The sequence below is a fragment of the Phaseolus vulgaris genome, chromosome 2 (genome assembly GCF_000499845.2).
Source record: "Phaseolus vulgaris cultivar G19833 chromosome 2, P. vulgaris v2.0, whole genome shotgun sequence".
NCBI lineage: Eukaryota > Viridiplantae > Streptophyta > Magnoliopsida > Fabales > Fabaceae > Phaseolus > Phaseolus vulgaris.
In genome coordinates, this window is record NC_023758.2 from 48,252,471 (window position 1) to 48,270,245 (window position 17,775).

Here is a 17,775-nt window from a genome sequence, read left to right on the forward strand (position 1 = left end):
TTGTTTTGAAGAAGATAGGTTTAAAATTTATTTATATTTTTGAAGTAATGTGGTTAAATTCAAACATAAGAAAGATGTGGTTTCGTCAACGATAATGAAATGAATGAATTATGTGAAAGGGAGAGTTTGATGTGAGAGTATTGCCGTGCAGAAGTGGTTCACCGTTTCTGCCCGTTCAGAAAACTATGGGAAACTCTCACAAACTTTAATAATTTACGTTATTACATTTACGTCTATTTCACCAACAAACACTTCTTTTTAAATCATACATCCTATTAAAAAATTATTAAATCAAAATTATTTTTAAAATAAAAAATATATTTAATTACAATATTCACTTAAATACTATTATAAAAATCAAAATATTATTATTATATAAATTCTTTCTAATTATTAATAAATCATTTATCTAATTAGTTATCAATATTTTAAATATTAAAGGTGATAACATTAGATATTAATTTAAAATCATTTATTAATAATAAAAATTAATTTAGATATTAATAATTTTTGTTGTTTATAAAATAATATATAATTTAATTAATATAATAACTTCTTTTTATTTAATAATTTGTTATAATGATATTTTAGTCAGAAAAAATAATAATAAAGAAGATGGTGAAGTGTTCAAGATTTTTTTGTAACATGTTAAATATTGTAATCGGATCTAGGTATGAACAAGAGGTCTCTGGTTGAAACTATGTTTTGGTCAAAAAAAATATTTTCTTAAATAAACTTATTCACATTTAATATTAAAACATATTTTAGACAGTGGAAAAGTTCATACTATCTTCATTTTTTTTATGTGAAAATTCCTCGAATCAATAGCGGTAATAATATCTTAAGATTAATTTTTATTCTAATGAGCTAGAAGATTTGCTATAAAATAATAGATAATAAAAGGATGAATAATAAAAATTGAGCAAGAATTCATTTTGTTGAAGTATTTTTGTTCTTTTAAATTTTTTATTTTCTTTCAACTTTTTGAAAGATAGATTTGAAGAGGAATATTAGATCTAAATAGAATAGTTACATCTTAAGTAGTTTAGAATAATTATAATGCATTTTATTTATGAATAAAGTTTGTATGGATTAAGTTAGAATTTTTCTAATTTTCTTAAGTTGGAGTAACTCCTTAAGTGAATTAAGATAAGGAAAGTTACACCTTGTTCAATTAGAGTTAAAAATGCTTAAATTTTTAATATTATTTAATAATTTTTGCATGTTTATATGAAGAATGATAAAAAAATATGGATACTTAACTATTATATAACCTTCAAATGTGTAATAAAAATACATTTTAATGCGTCTTCATTCTAAATACTTTATTTTACTTTTTATTTATATTCATTGTAATTATTGAAAATATTTATTTTTTACTATGCACTCAACTAAATAACTCAATTCAACTGAAATATGAATATCGTATCAATTTTTTAAATTTTTTCTCGAAGAAAGTATTGAGTAATAAATAAATAGTAAATTGACTTAAATAAGTATTCTAGAATGGTCATCAAATACTTTGTTGTATTGAATTAACTAATAATATTTATTAAAAAATAATAAGATTGAATTTATGATTTATAAAATTCTAAAGGACAACGTCACCCAGACCTAGTCAATGATGAGACTACTGAGTTGAAAGAAGGTGCCATTGTCATCAATGGGGCCCACAAGACATTTTTTTCTAAATTATTTTAAAAATAATAATAATTAATAGTTATTCGTCCATAGATTATTGGAATAAAAGTAGAAATCATCACGCAAGCACAATTTTCAATTATTTTTTATCCTAAACGTAGAATCTACAAAGATATTAATTATGCATTGAATTCGTAAAGATAAGCGTATTTTTTATAATTAAAACAAAGAATTTATCCTTCAGAAAAAATGAAAAATATTATAAATGAATTCACTTAACTTAGAAGATGAACTCGATTTCAATTTTGATTTCATAATGACTGACTCAGGACTAGATATACCTCATATTTGTCCAAATCTACAAATTTAATTATTATTATCATGCAAAATAATACAATTATTTTTAAAAATTTATGACAAATATGATTAAATTATAATTTATAAATAAGTCTATTTTTTAAAATTTTTTTTGTTAGATCAAATCATATTTTTAAGAATTTATATTTATAAATTTATAATATAAATTTAAAACCTTTCCTTATTATATTTCAAAAGCTACATATTATATATTTTATATTCTAAAAGTATGAGTTAAGAAAAAATAAAACTCATTATAATTGTAACATCTCATTTAAGTCAGTCTAATCTATCATACATGTGACCAGCGTGTATTTTACTGGTAAATAAAGCTCATTTTTAACATAATCAATTTTTAAATTATTGACATAATTAAAATGTGTTTAAATTTTTATTTTAATTATAAATTTCAATTTCTATTAATTCATCACAAAATTATTCAACTGTATTGTATTTTAATAGAAATATAAAAATGAATTATATGACAGTAAAACAAATGAACCCCAAATTCAATATAATGTGAAGTAATCCCTAATAAAAAATTTGAGAGACTAAAAACGATTTGAACAAAAGAATTTTAGTTTTTCAAATTTAGTATTTAGGAACAAAAATAATATTTTTCTTCTTTCAATTTTGAGAAGCTATTAACCTTTTTAAAAAAAAGAGGGATCGAATTCAGTATTATCCCAACTTTCAAGGAATAAAAAAACTCATTGAAGTGTTGAAAACAAAAATTCTACCTGATTAGCTTCCCCTGCCATTTTTCTTCTATATTAAGGATGATAAAAAAAATTATATCAATAAATAATTGCTGGTAAAATCCATAACAAACATTAAATTAAATGAATACTTTTAATAGGTAGTTATGAGTAATAGATATAAATAATTTAATTATCTGCTTGTTTTTAGAATTTGATTTTATATATTGAATAATTTTTTAGAATTTGATTTTATATATTTAAATTTTTTATTTAGACATATAAAATTGAAGTTATTTTTTAAATGATTAGTGTTTTAAATTTTTTACTTTAATGTAATTTATTTGAATTTAATTTTTGAAAAAACTATTTATTGCATTAATACTTTTGTATGTAAATAAAAAATATATATTCACATGTATTTATGGATATTCAGTGGTATAAAAAAATTAAAATATTTTTTTAAGAATATTTAACGAGTAACAGAAGAGATAATGAGATAATTTTTTTTAGATAAAACAAATAAGTGTAGCGTCCCTACTCGTTATCATCTCTTACCATCATCGATCATCAATCATCATTATAACTAAAAAGTAAAAAGCATTTCCATTAACTTGGGTCTGTAGGCCCATATACATTATTGATCTTAAAGTTCAACTTGTGGGCTCAGCCCAACTAAATGATCAAAGAGATAAGATAATTGCTTTTTGCATCCAACAAAATTTTAACGTGTATCCCACCACCTATACAAAATCACTAAATGTTCTCTGCAGTTTTTAATTAGGAGCGAGGATGAAGGTAAAAATATATTATTAATTTTATATTTTGGAATACATTTTTATATTTGAGTTTTCAAAATAACTTTTCGAATTCTACAATTATTATTTTTAATTGAATCTATGTAGGTTGATGTGGTTATTACTTTATATAATCATTACTTACATGTTTCCATACAAACGAAATAAGAAAATGATGCAATTAAATTTTAAATTCACCATAAATTTTAGCTTTTTTAAATTAAGTGCATATTAAAAAAAAAAAATTGTTGTTTGAGTTTCCGTAATCTTTATATTTTTAAGTTGAATCTCTACTATGACAAGTAGAGTGGCATGATTGTTTAATTTTGCCCTGTCAAAAAGAACACTACAAATTTAAATAATAAAAGAAAATAAAATTTAGAACCTTAATATTTAATTTATAAAATAAAACATATTTTTTTATAAAGATAATTAAGATTCAATAACCTTTTTTATTGTTTAAATTTGTAACATTCTTTTATAGACTATAAAATCAAACTATCACATTATTTTCACACAAACTCAATTAAAAAATATAGATATTAAACAGAATAACTTTTTGATAAAATTAATTAAAAATATTTAAATTTACGAAAATTTTAAAATTGAGTTAAACTTTTTTCTATTACTTAATTTTGAAGTTATGATTGAGATGTGAAAATCAATGTTGACCCAAAACGCTAACAAGACATTTGCCAAAAAAAAACGCACCCAATTTGTCCTATAATAGAGATAAAAGTTATTTATAATAATAGACAGAGAAAAATTAATGATACATCTAAACTGAAAATTAAAAGGAATATAACGAATAACTTACTTTGAATAACATTAAAATATAAAATTAATTCAATAAAATAGCAAAATATATAAATAGACTATTCCCACTTTTAAGGTAAATAGTTACAAATCTCATTAGTAAGAAGGTGTTTTGAAAATCTTTAAATTTATTGAAAAATATAGAAAATAAGGCGTTTAATGAGTAAATACCTTCTGATTATTTATTGATTAAAATTTTGATGTTAGAATGTGCTTGAAAGCAAAAATATATCGATTAGAAATTTTTTAACTATTGTCGTTGAAATAACAGACGCAGATTCCTTACTACAGACAAGAATTTGATTCCAAATGTGACGCAACACATTCGACTATACAAACCATTCAATATCTTATCACAATTTATTTTATAACATTTTTTTATCACAATTAAAATATATCAATCATTTAAGATTGAAAAATTGGTTTTTCAAAAGAATTCCACACCACTCAACAATAATTTTTTCACTCTCAAAATTCGATGTGGGATCTCTAACACATCTCCCTCACGTCACGTCGAGAGTGACAGCTCGTGTGTGGGACAACATATTATGAGTGGTTAGATAACGGGTGACACGATATACCTAACAAACACTCGATATGATAGACTTTAAATGACTATGATAATAGTATTATAAAGTGAATTTTAAGCCTAACATAAAACCGACTCATGGGAGTGAGGTTTTGCACCCACTTATATACAATGAAATATTCTCTTCTCTCGTCGATGTAGGATCTCCAACAATATATATATATAATTTTAGTCTTTTATATTTTGTTTTTAAATTAGTTAAGTTTCTCTATATTAATTTCGAATTGAACAACCGTCTTGTTATTATTATTTGCTTAACTTAAATTCTTAAGTTTAACTCAAAATTTTATTTACAAAATTAAAATTATTAAACTATTTTCATCTTTTCTCTACTAAGCTCAACAAATAAATATCATATTTAACTTCGAAAGAACAAAATTTCAGAATTTTCTATTTAACTTCAAATTCTTTTGTTGCATATAATTTTTTTTTTTTTTTGTATTTGGTAATGCTTTTGTTAACATAAAGTTGGCACGATAAGAGTGCATAGAGGAAGATCGTAAAGATTAGTTGTTGTCTTTATTGAAAATTTGATAAAGTGAAACATCATAAGGAAAAAAAAGGCACTAGAGAAGGTTGTGAGAATTTACAAAAAGATAACACGAGAGTTCTTTGTATTCCGAAATTTACATGAATAAAAAAATTGAAATGAAAAAAATTTAGACATTTCTGCTATTGGAGTGTATGGAGAGAGAATAAAAATAAAAATAAAAAATATGAATTTCGTATAATATAAGAAAATTATTAAATAGAAAATAATTTTAGATAAAAAAATAATTAGTTGGTATAGTGATTAAATTAAACTCCATTTTAGATATATTTTTTTTTTCCTAAATTAGTTTCTATTATTGATAAATAGTTTTTAAATTGGTATCTCATTAGCTACCAATGTTTTAACTACCTATTATTTATATTCTAAATTTGATAAAAAAACATTGATAATTAATTAGATACCAATTTAAAAACTATTTATCAATAATAGAAATTAATTTAAAAATTAATAATTTTTTAGTCTCTAAAGTAGTCAGTCACACTATAGTAACTATTTTTTTATTTATAAAATTAGTTTCTATTTAATGATTTTCTTATAATGATTTCTTTATTTAAAAATAATTACTACATATTCTTTAATATTATTCTTATAAAATTATATATATTTCTAAATTTTATTATTTTAATATTTTTAACATCATTTATACAATTATATATTTTAAAAACTTGTAATAAAAATAGGAATACATTTATATGAAAATGTGTGTATATTTGCTAGTATATTTAAAGTAAATTATTTAAAAATGATTACTAGCTTTTGTGTTTCATTTTCTTTATTTCCTATTTTTTCAATTGATTACTGTAGTTGTGTGCTTCATTTTCTTTATTGCTCATTTTTTTAATTCATTATTGCTGTTGTGCTTCATTTTCTTTATTCCTCATTTTTTCAATTGATTATTGTTGTTGTGCTTCATTTTCTTTATTTCTCATTTTTTTCAATTGATTATTTATGTTGTGTGCTTCATTTTTTGCTATGGTGAGTTTGCATACTGGATAACTCGTCTGCACGACAATGCTCTGAAGATAGAGATAAAGCAAATTGAGGTGGATATTGAGAGATCAAAGAATATAAAGAAAGAAAGGAGGTAGTGTTAGACTCTACAACAACCATGGTGAGACTGAAAATGAATCACTTTCAAGCTAATATAAATAAGCTGAAGGGTACTAGGTGATTCTTTTATAGTTTAGTTACTGTCAATAAAAGCTAGCATAACTCAAGTTACTATTTTGTTCCTTGCTTATATCATTTCTCTAGTCTTAATTTTTCCAATTGTCACATTACTTGTACTTTTCTATAAGATCAAGCAAATTAGGGGTTTTATGTCCACATGTGGATTTAAATGATAAGAGGCATTAATGAATTGTGTTGCAAGAGAGATGGGAAGAGAGATGGTGAGAAAAATTGTGTTCGAGTTGTACGCTTGATCTATTATATACAAATTGGTTACAATATATTGATGGAGTGACTGAGGAAATAATTTAAGAGCTATTTACTGCATAATAATCACACTATCTAGATTATAACTTAATCACGGACAGGAAAGAGGTCAGAATTGAGGTGGATAGTGGGAAGGATAAGTTGATTAAAGAATATAAAGAAAGAGAGGAGGTAGTGTTAGACTCTACATGGGTGGGACTGAAAATGAATCACCTTCGAACTAATATAAATAAGCTGAAGGGTACTAGGTGTTTCTTTTATAGTTTAGTTAATGTCAATAAAAGCTAGCATAACTCAAGTTACTATTTTGTTCCTTGGTTATTTCATTTATCTAGTCTTAATTTTTCCAATGCTCACATCACTTATACTTTTCTATAAGATCAAGCAAATTGGGGGTTTTATGTCCATTTCAATTGATTACTGTGTTGTTGTGCTTCATTTTCTTTATTTATTAAGAAAATAATAATTATCAAATTATATGCAATTATTGTATGCAATATTGTTAGATATTATATCTAATTATATGCAATTAATTTAATAATGATATAATGCTTTAGAGTTAGGATTTATTTCTAGAGTTAGGATTTATTTATAGAGTTAAGGTTTTCAATTGATTACTGTTGTTGTGGAATTCGGATCGTGATTTACCATAGTTATGTTTGATGAAACATTAATGGCAACCCATGCTTTAGAGTTAGGGTTTATTTTTGTAATTTCCGCTAGCAGCAATTATGCGTGGGATGGTGGTAAGATTTTATGGAACATTCAGATATATATTTCGTTTTTTTTTGCAATATTTATTTTGACCTTAGATGGAGTCTGAAGTAGAAATGACAGATTCGCTAGAACAGCTTTGTTCCCAAAGATCAGATTTGTACCGTAAGCATATGGCAATGATAGATTCATTTGAACAAAAAGGACCGTATGCCGAGTTCCTAAAAAATGTAATTGAAAAACTTTAGGTGGTAGGTGGAATATGACATTTGCTATGGTGAGTTTGCATACTGGGTAATTTTTCTGCACGACAATGCTCTGAAGATGGAGAGAAAGCAAATTGAGGTGGATAGTGAGAAAGATAAGCTGATAAAAGAATACAAAGAAAGAGAGGAGGTAGTGTTAGACTCTACAACAACAATGGTAGAAGTAGCTGACACGGTGAGAATCTGAAATTGAATCAGCTTCGGGCTAATATGAATAAGCGGAAGGGTACCTAGGTGTTTCTTTTACAATTTAGTTACGGTCAATAAAGGCTAGCATAACTTAAGTTACTATTTTATTCCTTGATTATTTCATTTATCTAGTCTTAATTTTTCCAATGGTTACATCACTTATACTTTTCTATAACAAGTAAATTGGGGGTTTTATGTCCATTTCAATTGATTACTGTGCTGTTGTGCTTCATTTTCTTTATTTATTAAGAAAATAATAATTATCAAATTATATACAATTATTGTACGATATTATACCCAATTATTGTACGCATTCCGAAAGGACAAATTTGTACCGGGAGAATGTAGCAATGATAGAAATACTTAACCAAAGAAGACAACGTAAAAGAAATTAAAAAACTGCAGGAGGAATATGATCGTGTCTTTCTTGAAATCACAACTTCAAATGTTACTTTGCATAATGGTATAATTCAACTACACAGAAGATAGAAAAAAAATGAATTGAACTGGATAGCGAAAAAGATAAGCAGATAAAAGAATACAGAGAAAGATAGGAGCTGGTGATAGACTCTAGAGCAACCGTAGGAGTAGTAGTTGACGTTGTGAGACTTAAAATGAATCACCTTCTACTTATGTCTACTAAGTGTTTAGGTATTATGATGCTTGTGATACATTATTGCTACATATGATTATTAGGTTTAATACTTTATTACATATTAATGATTTTTTAAGCAAAGATATTGTTAAATTCCTAATCAATTTGTTTTGCAACATTCTAATAAAGATCTTGAAATCAATTATATTTAAGATAATTCATCCACTAGACTTCTAATTTGTGGTCTAATTCGAAAATATTTTGCTTCGAATATAGGAATTGCTAAGAGTAAAATTCGGCAAAAAGATCCGATTGTATGGAAAATACTTTCAAGAAGTTATGCAAGGACATCTCATATTGTTAAATAGACCACCTATTCTGCAAAAATTAGGTATACAAGCATTCTATTAAGAAAATGATAAAAAATGATAAGAAGAAGAGAGGTTTCTGTATTGTTACATCAAGCAAATATATAGGGGTTTCTCGCTCCAAATTACAATCTAATTAGGTAGGATTTAATTGCATATAATTTGGTACAATATCGTACAATATTGCATACAATAATTGCATATAATTTAATAATTATTATTTCCTTAATACTCCCATCAAGTTGGTAGGTGAAGATCATGAACCCCAACTTATGCCGTCGTGTCGTAGCGTCAAAAACCGTTCCTTGCCCAGTGCCTTTGTAAAAATATTTGCGAGTTGATATTGTGTCGGTACATATGAATGATTGATTATCTCAATGTGACAGTCTATCTCAATGTGTTTTGTGCCTTCATCAAATACTGATTTTGCTAATGCCGCTTGATTGTCACAAAAATTAGGTATACAAAACCCTAACTCTAGAAATAAGTCCTAACTCTAAAATCTGTGTTGTCATTAATGTTTCATCAAACATAACTATTGTAAACCACGATCCAAAAGCATAATCAATTGAAAACCCTAACTCTAGAAATAAACCCTAACTCTAAAATCTGAGTTGTCATTAATGTTTCATCAAACATAACTATTGTAAACCACGATCCAAATTCCACAACAGCAATAATCAATTGAAAAAATGAGGAATAAGGAAAATGAAGCACATGAGGAATAAAGAAAATGAAAGATGTTTATTGTTGTACGTACATTTTTCTTAAGAGCCTAAAATATAACTAAAATAAACCATTCATATAAAATCACCTCTTCATTTCCGTCTCTTTTATAATAAAATATTTTTTTTCATCTTACGTTCATCTGTCCAATCTTTCTTCTATCTTTATTAAGAAATTATATGCACTTAATTTATGGAATATTGTACGATATTGTTGTACCCATTTATATGCAATTAATTTAATAATTATAGAATCTTATGATTATTATCCTTATCTAATTAGATTGTAATTTGATTTGGAGTGAGAAACTCCCTATATAGAAACCTCGTACAATGCTTGCTTCAAGATGATGTGAATAAGGGAAGGTTACTTAGTCTGAAACATACCACGTAATTGTATACATTACAATCCAAAACTTTATACAATGATATTGTTTCTAATAATAAAGTAGGCTGATTATCTGTGCACCATATCAATTTCATATTATCCCAAATTGGTAGAAAAGTTTACCTTTTTAGCCGTGGAAAATGGAAATTAAGAGCAATAATTTAAATAGTAAGTATGTCAGCCCTTATAGTTATAATTTGATTATTTAGATATATTTGTTTTTCTTGAGATATAGAATCCTTGCAGTGTCACTACATTTTTCAATTCATTACTACTGTTGTGTATCATTTTCATTATTCCTCATTTTTCAATTGATTATTGTTGTAGTGCTTCATTTTCTTTATTCCTCATACTTTCAATGGATTACTACTGTTGTGTTTTATTTTTTCAATTGATTACTGCTGTTGTGCTTCATTTTCTTTATACCTCATTTTTTCAATTGATTAATGTTGTTGCTTCATTTTCTTTATTCCTCATATTAAAAGTTTATTATTATAAATAAAATAAACCATTCATGTTAAAATCACCATTTCCGTGTCTTCTCTAATAAAATATTTTTTTTCTTATTTCATCTAAGGTTCCTCTGTCCAATCTTTCCTCTCTCTTTACTAAGAAAATAATAATGATCAAATTATATATACAATTATTTTATGCGATATTGTACGATATTGTATCCATTTATATGCAATTAATTTAATAATTATAAAATCTCATGATTATTATCCTTACCTAATTAGATTGTAATTTGATTTGGAGAGAGAAACCCCCTATATAGAAACCTCGTACAATGCTTGCTTCAAGATGATGTGAATAAGGGGAAGTAATAAAATCAGTAGAGGATTGAACAGGTTCAATGTTGTGAATAAGGGAAGGTTACTTAGTCTGAAACATACCACGTAATTGTATACATTACAATCCAAAAACTTTATAGAATGATATTGTTTCTAATAATAAAGTAGGCTGATTATGTGTGCACCATAATTTAAATAGTAAGTATGTCCGCCCTTATAGTTATAATTTGATTATTTAGATATATTTGTTTTTCTTGAGATTTAGAATCAATGTCGTGTCACTATATGTCGCTACATTTTTCAATTCATTACTGCTGCTGTGTTTCATTTTCATTATTCCTCATTTGGTCAATTGATTATTTTTGTAGTGCTTCATTTTCTTTATTCCTCATTCTTTCAATTAATTAATACTGTTTCATTTTTTCAATTGATTACTGTTGTTGTGCTTCATTTATTGTATTTCTCTTTTTTTTCAATTCATTACTACTGTTGTGTGCTTCATTTTCTTTATTCCTCATTTTTTCAATTGATTAATGTTGTTGGGTGCTTCATTTTCTTTATTCCTCATATTAAAAGTTTATTAATATAAATAAAAGAAACCATTCATATTAAAATCACCTCCTTATTTCCGTCTCTTCTCTAGTAAAATATTTTTTTTTCTTATTTCATCTTATGTTTCTCTGTCCAATATTTCCTCTGTCTTTATTAAAGAAATAATAATTATCAAATTATATGCAATTATTGTGTATTCAATATTATACGATATTGTACCTATTTATAATTTAATAATGATAGAATCTCATGATTATTATCTTATTATTCTTACCTCATTAGATTGTAATTTAATTTGGAGAGAAAAACTCCCTATATATAAACCTCTTACAAGGGTTCAGTGCCGAGCAAATCCAGCAATTGACAAAGGCTATTTAGTCGTTTAACAATAACGTTAAAAGTGACACGTTTGTTAGCTCTGCAAGTCTGCTTGCCCATAACTCCTCCTCTAATTCTGCTTTTACGAAACTATGGATTTTGGATAGCGGAGCAAGATCACATTGCATCTGATTCACAAGATGATGGAAGTAATAAAGTCAGTGGAACTGAAAATTAAACATGTTCAAGATGATGTGAATAAGGGGAATGTTACTTAGTCTGAAACGTACCACAATTACGTGGTGTTGTATTACATGCATAAACTGATCATTTTACAATCCAAAACTTTACAATGATATTGTCTCTAATAATAAAGTATGGTGATTATTTGTGCATCATATCAAATTTCATATTATACCAAAACTATAAGGCTGTAATGTTGTATACTTTTTAGAAAACTTAAGATAAAGTTAATTTTTTTTTTAAATCATTAGACAAAATTGATTATGAATCTTAATTAGGAAAAAAAAATTAAGCTTATATTTTAAAACTTAAATTTATGGTATATTACGTAAAGACTCTGATTTGTACCAATATTGCTTATGTATAGGTAATATTGGTAAAAATATGAAATAGAAAAATTATAGTTAATATCTGAAAATATAAAATATAGAGAATATATGTATAAAAAAAGGAGAGGATATAATAACAGTTGTGAATGGACGACGTATGCTATATCGGATGCATAAAGCGTCCAAATATCTTCCACGCAAGCTGAAGTCCTTAGTCCTTTGTGCGGAAGCACCGATTGAGGTATGGTTGTTTTGTACATCGTTGATTATTTATGTGTTTCATCTTTTGGTTCGTGTGTATGAAATTACATTTGCTAGGAGAAGTTAACCTTTAACATAAATCTTTATATCTCGAAGCCATTAAGTCTTTGGCTCTCTGCCGGAAGAGGGGAATAAAAAAGGTTGGATGAGTGAGATGAACTTGTGATTTTGTTTTGTAGGTGGCGGTTGCTCCTGGAGGTCGATGGAGCAGGTTCAAGACTTATTCGATGATCCAGAGGACGTTGGAGATCTGGGGATTTGTTATAACATTTATTTTCAAGTCTTGGCTGAATTATCGGAAGTTCTCTAATAAAGGTTTGTTGTTTGGCTTCTCGGTATGATGCGAATGAGGTGTTCAATGTTCATGAATTTGCTGAAATGACTTTTAAGAGTGTTCATGATGGAGGAACTTGGGATCCATTATATGTTGATTTTATTGATTCGATAAACAAATGCAGAGTGTATTCAATGTGTTACTAGTGGGAGTGTGTTTCTAACAGTAGTGGATTCTAGGAACGGTACTTGTAATACTAAATTTCCGATACGATTAAGCATCACTCCGTGGGTGTTGGAGTTCTAATATTAAGTTAGTTGAGTGATCATTTGAGTAATTGTAATCATACAGCATCAACTAGTGATTTTAACATTTGGCAGAGAAGTTTACCTTTTTAGCCGTGGGAAATGGAAATTAAGAGCAATAATTTAAATAGTAAGTATGTCAGTCTTATAGTTATAATTTGATTATTTAGATATATTTGTTTTTCTTGAGATTTAGAATGTCACTATATGTTGCTACAATTTCAATTCATTACTGTTGTTGTGTTTCATTTTCATTATTGCTCATTTTTCAATTGATTATTGTTGTATATTTCTCATTTTTCAATTGATTATTGCTGTTGTGTCATTTTTTCAATTGATTAATGCTGTTGTGCTTCATTTTCTTTATTCCTCATTTTTTCAATTGATTAGTTGTTGTATGCTTTATTTTCTTTATTCCTAATTTTTTCAATTGATTACTGTTGTTGTGTTCTTAATTTTCTTTATTCTTTTTTTTTTTCAATTGATTACTGCTTTTGTGCTTAACTTTCTTTATTCCTCATTTTTTAACTAATTACTGGTGGATCATTTACTGGTGTGAATCATTTTCTTTATTTCTCATTTTTTCAATTGATTATTTCTCGCGCGCGGTGTATCCGCATTTTTTATTATTGTTAAATTAATATACTTATTTTTTATGACACCAATAATTATTTTCCGTGTGTAGCTCAACGCAACAACATTCTAAATGTTCATATAATGAATTGGTGGTTGTCTTGCTATGTTTGAATTTAGGTTATTGAAGCAATTGATCAAATCCGACCTCATTTGTAGGATATAGTCCTTGGGGTACTATATAGACCATATGGAGGTAATCCTTTTGTAATGACTTTCTTGAATTGATTAGGATTAGTAATTTATTTTAAATAATGAATAGTTGTACTTATTTTTATATTTTTATGTTGAAAGGTGCTCTCTCCCTTCTCTTCCCTTTCTATCTTTTTTCTTTCGGTTGGTTCTTCTATAATAATTATTTACCAATAATTTATTTCTTCCCTTTCTATCTTTTTTTTATCTTATTTTGCTTTTCCTATTTCTCTAATGTATACATTTTATTTTATTTTTTTATATAAAGATGTTTAGTTTCTTTTATAATTAAATTAATAACTTCAGTTTTTTTTTTAAGAATCACATTCTTAAAATATTAAGTTGTTCAATAATATTTCATTTGATTTATAATTGTTTTAAACCTATTTAATTAAAAGTAAATATAAATATAAGTAATAAAAAATTAACACAAATAATAGAATTTAGAAATATATATAATGTTATAAGAATAATATTAAATAATATATTTCTAAATTCTATTATTTTAATATTTTTAACATCATTTATACAATTATATATTTTTAAAGCTTGCAATAAAAATAGGAATACATTTATATGAAAGTGCGTGTATATTTGCTAGTATCTTTAAAGTAAATTATTTAAAATGAAAGGAATTTTTTTTCCCATATTGTAACTTCCTTAAAGAAAAAAAAATTAGTATATGTAAGAATACATGTATTTAGTAATACATTCAATGATAATAAAAAAGTAACACATTAAATATAAAATTTATACAAAATTTAGAACTTATAGTATTCATTAGTATAGTATTTGTTAATATATTAATTGCATTTGTAAAAATTTATTTATTAAATATAATATTCATTAAATGTATTTATTTATTATATATATAGTCAACCAATTTTTGAGTCATATTGTACTCTTTATATCTTTGAGTTTTAATTTTATTTTAAATTTTTAGAAAAGTTACTTTTAAAAATAAAAACTGTATTGAACTAAATTATTTTTTATAGAGAAGCTTAAGATATGTAACATAATTTGACATTTCACTAAAATCCAGGTTTTTTTAATAATTGACTCCAGTTTCAAGTATTGAAGAACGTGCTACGTGCAGTTATCTTGTCCTACTAAATCATTTAATATTTTTTTCACTTTCATTTAGTATTTTTAGTCCTTTTCCTAATTAGCGTTTTATTTTAAAAATTAAACTTAATGTCTGTGTTATATTTTATTGTTTCCACATCAGTTATGTCATTTTATGAGTGATGGTATAATCTCATATTTTTTTTTTTTATCAACAAGAAAAAACATAATAAATATAATCTCAGATCTTAAATTGTTCATTTCCTTTATTGTGATGTGGGATTTTGGAAGTAAAATTTACTCTCTTCTATAAGCTTTGGATTGCTTCCAGAATCGATTCATAAAGACAACAGGTAAGAGAGTTTTTGTTATTCAAAGTTTAGATTTGGTACTTTGTTCATGATTTTCTTTGCTACTTTATGTCAAATTCAAGGTTTTTTACACGTCTCTCTTTGCATTTATTAGTGTTATCTCTGGTTTATGCCTTAAGAATTTTGATACCTTTGTTGTTGGTGTTTATGTGTTTCACCCTCTACTCTTCACTAGTCCCTCTTATCTTGGAAATGAGTTTTTAGTTCTTTGCATTGAATCATAACTTGAACAAATCACTACTTTTTAATTTGCAATTGCTAAACCAATATTTTCTTATTTTTTATTGTGTATAAATAATTGCATAATTAAGATTTATTTTTGAAGTATTTACTTAATAATTCTTCTGATTTTTAGAAGTATTTGATTTAGTGTTATTTTTGAGTGTTTGTTGTTGTGTTACTCGTCAATATTGGTAGGAGTCTTTGGTTTTTGTAGTTCTTAGAAGACGAGTTATTTAAAGGTTGGATAATTCTGGAACTGGTTTACATTTATTTATTTTTTTATAAAAAATCTTAATAATTCTAGAATTTAAGTAGTATTTGTGAGATAAGGGAGATTTTGGATTTCCCTCTTAGACATGAACAATTGGCTACTTAATCTTCTCTGGTGCATTTGAATTATTGGTCTTTGATTAATTTATCCCTTTTCCATGATGATACTATGTGTTGTGGCTTAGAATGCAAAAGTGTGAGATGGAATCGTTGAATGAAGTTTGTGAAGAAAGGAAACTGCGGATTTCATTTAGTGACCCAGATGCCACAGACAGTGAAGAAGAGAGTGAAGTAGGAAAAGGAGAGAGTAAGAGAAATGGTTCAAAGAGAGTTGTTGTAGAGATGAAGTTTCCAAGCATGGTAGAAGAAGCAAACAAAAATGCAGAGACAAAAGCAGAAAAAGGAAGCAGCAAGTCAAAAGGTGTAAGACTGAGACCATGGGGAAAATATGCAGCTGAGATACGAGTTCCTTTTGAAAATCGCAGAGTGTGGCTTGGTACTTTTGATACTGAGAAAGAGGCTTCAATGGCTTACAATAAAAAGAGGGAAGAGTTTGACAACAAAAAAGCTCTTCTAAAAGCAGATGCATCAGGCCATTCTAAGGTTGCCAAAATGGTTTTTCCTCATCTTCCTTCTCAATCATCTTAGTCTTACTTTGTTTCTTGTAACTGCATGCTATCTTATAGAGCTTCACTTTATGATCACATTCTTAAATAATATATTATGTTTGAAAAAAATATTTATTTAGTGTTCCATTTTAAGGTTCTCAACAATATGTGATAAATAATATCTATACCACTATAAATAAGGATTTTGCATAAGTAGAAAGTGGATGTGTTATAAAGTTAAATTAGAATTAAAGTTTATTTTTTAATATTATATCAGAATTATTTAGAATTTCTTTTTTTTTTTTGAATGTTTAGGTAAGATATTACTTATTATGTTATTCGTTATTTTTATTAGTTATTTGACTATCTTTGACTATCATATAAGTTAACTCGTATCCGTTATTTGACTATCATATAAGTTAACGAACTATCATATAAGTTAACTTGTATTTGTGTGAATCTCACTTCGACTAGAAAAATAAAATATTAGACTTATTTGTTAAGAGATACCTACATTTTTATTTTCTTCTCTATTTTATTTTCCCTCTTTATGTTTATAAATCAATCGCTCTATATAGAAAAACATAATTAATGAGTATTTTTATTAATGCAGTTTCTGAGCGCAGTTGGGACGATTAGATTTCCAACTATATGAATTTTAATGATTAAAGATAGGGTATAATAATATAAGCCAAGAAATGGGATAATAATAAATAACTTTCTCAGGAAAAACTATAATATGGTATTGTTTGGTTTTTTAAATAATCCTTTACCTTATTTTTTTTTTGCATAAAAGTGTAAATTAACCATAAATCTTTCCAAGTATTTCTTATTGTAGAGTTTTTACCCCGAAGGTAATAACTTGAATTTAATAAGGCAAAGATATAGGATATAATCAATAATTTTCTATGTAAAAATACAATTATTGTCAAGGTTTTTTCAAAAAATCCTTAACTCATTTTTTATGATTATTTGCTGACTATAGTCATGAATGAGTAAAGAAAAAGCTTTACAAGGTAAATAAATTATATCTTTAATACATAAAAATGTATTAAAATGCTATTCAGTATCAAAAGGTTTGGAATTCCTGGTAAACTAAATATTATGTATGCTTGACATCTATACTCCTTCGTGTAATAATGAAAAGAATTATAATTACACATAAAGAGAGATTATCGTATAAAAAAACTATAGTGTGAGCAAATTTC

At 25.9% G+C, this 17,775-nt stretch overlaps 1 protein-coding gene and 1 long non-coding RNA gene across 4 annotated transcripts; both read left to right on the forward strand.

The window, feature by feature from the left end:
- Positions 1–12,525: 12,525 nt before the first annotated feature.
- LOC137812906 (uncharacterized) lies at positions 12,526–16,309 on the forward strand. Of its 3 annotated transcripts, XR_011081296.1 has the most exons (5): positions 12,526–12,607; positions 12,807–12,942; positions 13,960–14,035; positions 15,411–15,449; positions 16,145–16,309. It is a non-coding gene; the product is annotated as an uncharacterized lncRNA (long non-coding RNA). The 3 variants fall into 3 exon arrangements; XR_011081297.1 differs by lacking the exon at positions 15,411–15,449; XR_011081298.1 differs by lacking the exons at positions 13,960–14,035; positions 15,411–15,449.
- Positions 16,310–16,316: 7 nt separating this feature from the next.
- On the forward strand, positions 16,317–16,607 carry LOC137809548 (ethylene-responsive transcription factor ERF117-like). Its single transcript, XM_068610654.1, has one exon. It carries the CDS (start codon positions 16,317–16,319, stop codon positions 16,605–16,607), a length of 291 nt encoding a protein of 96 aa, XP_068466755.1.
- The last annotated feature ends 1,168 nt before the right edge of the window (positions 16,608–17,775 follow it).

Bases quoted from the DNA above. Each gene is read 5' to 3' on its own strand.
- LOC137809548 (XM_068610654.1), top strand. From the start codon at position 16,317: ATGGTAGAAGAAGCAAACAAAAATGCAGAGACAAAAGCAGAAAAAGGA.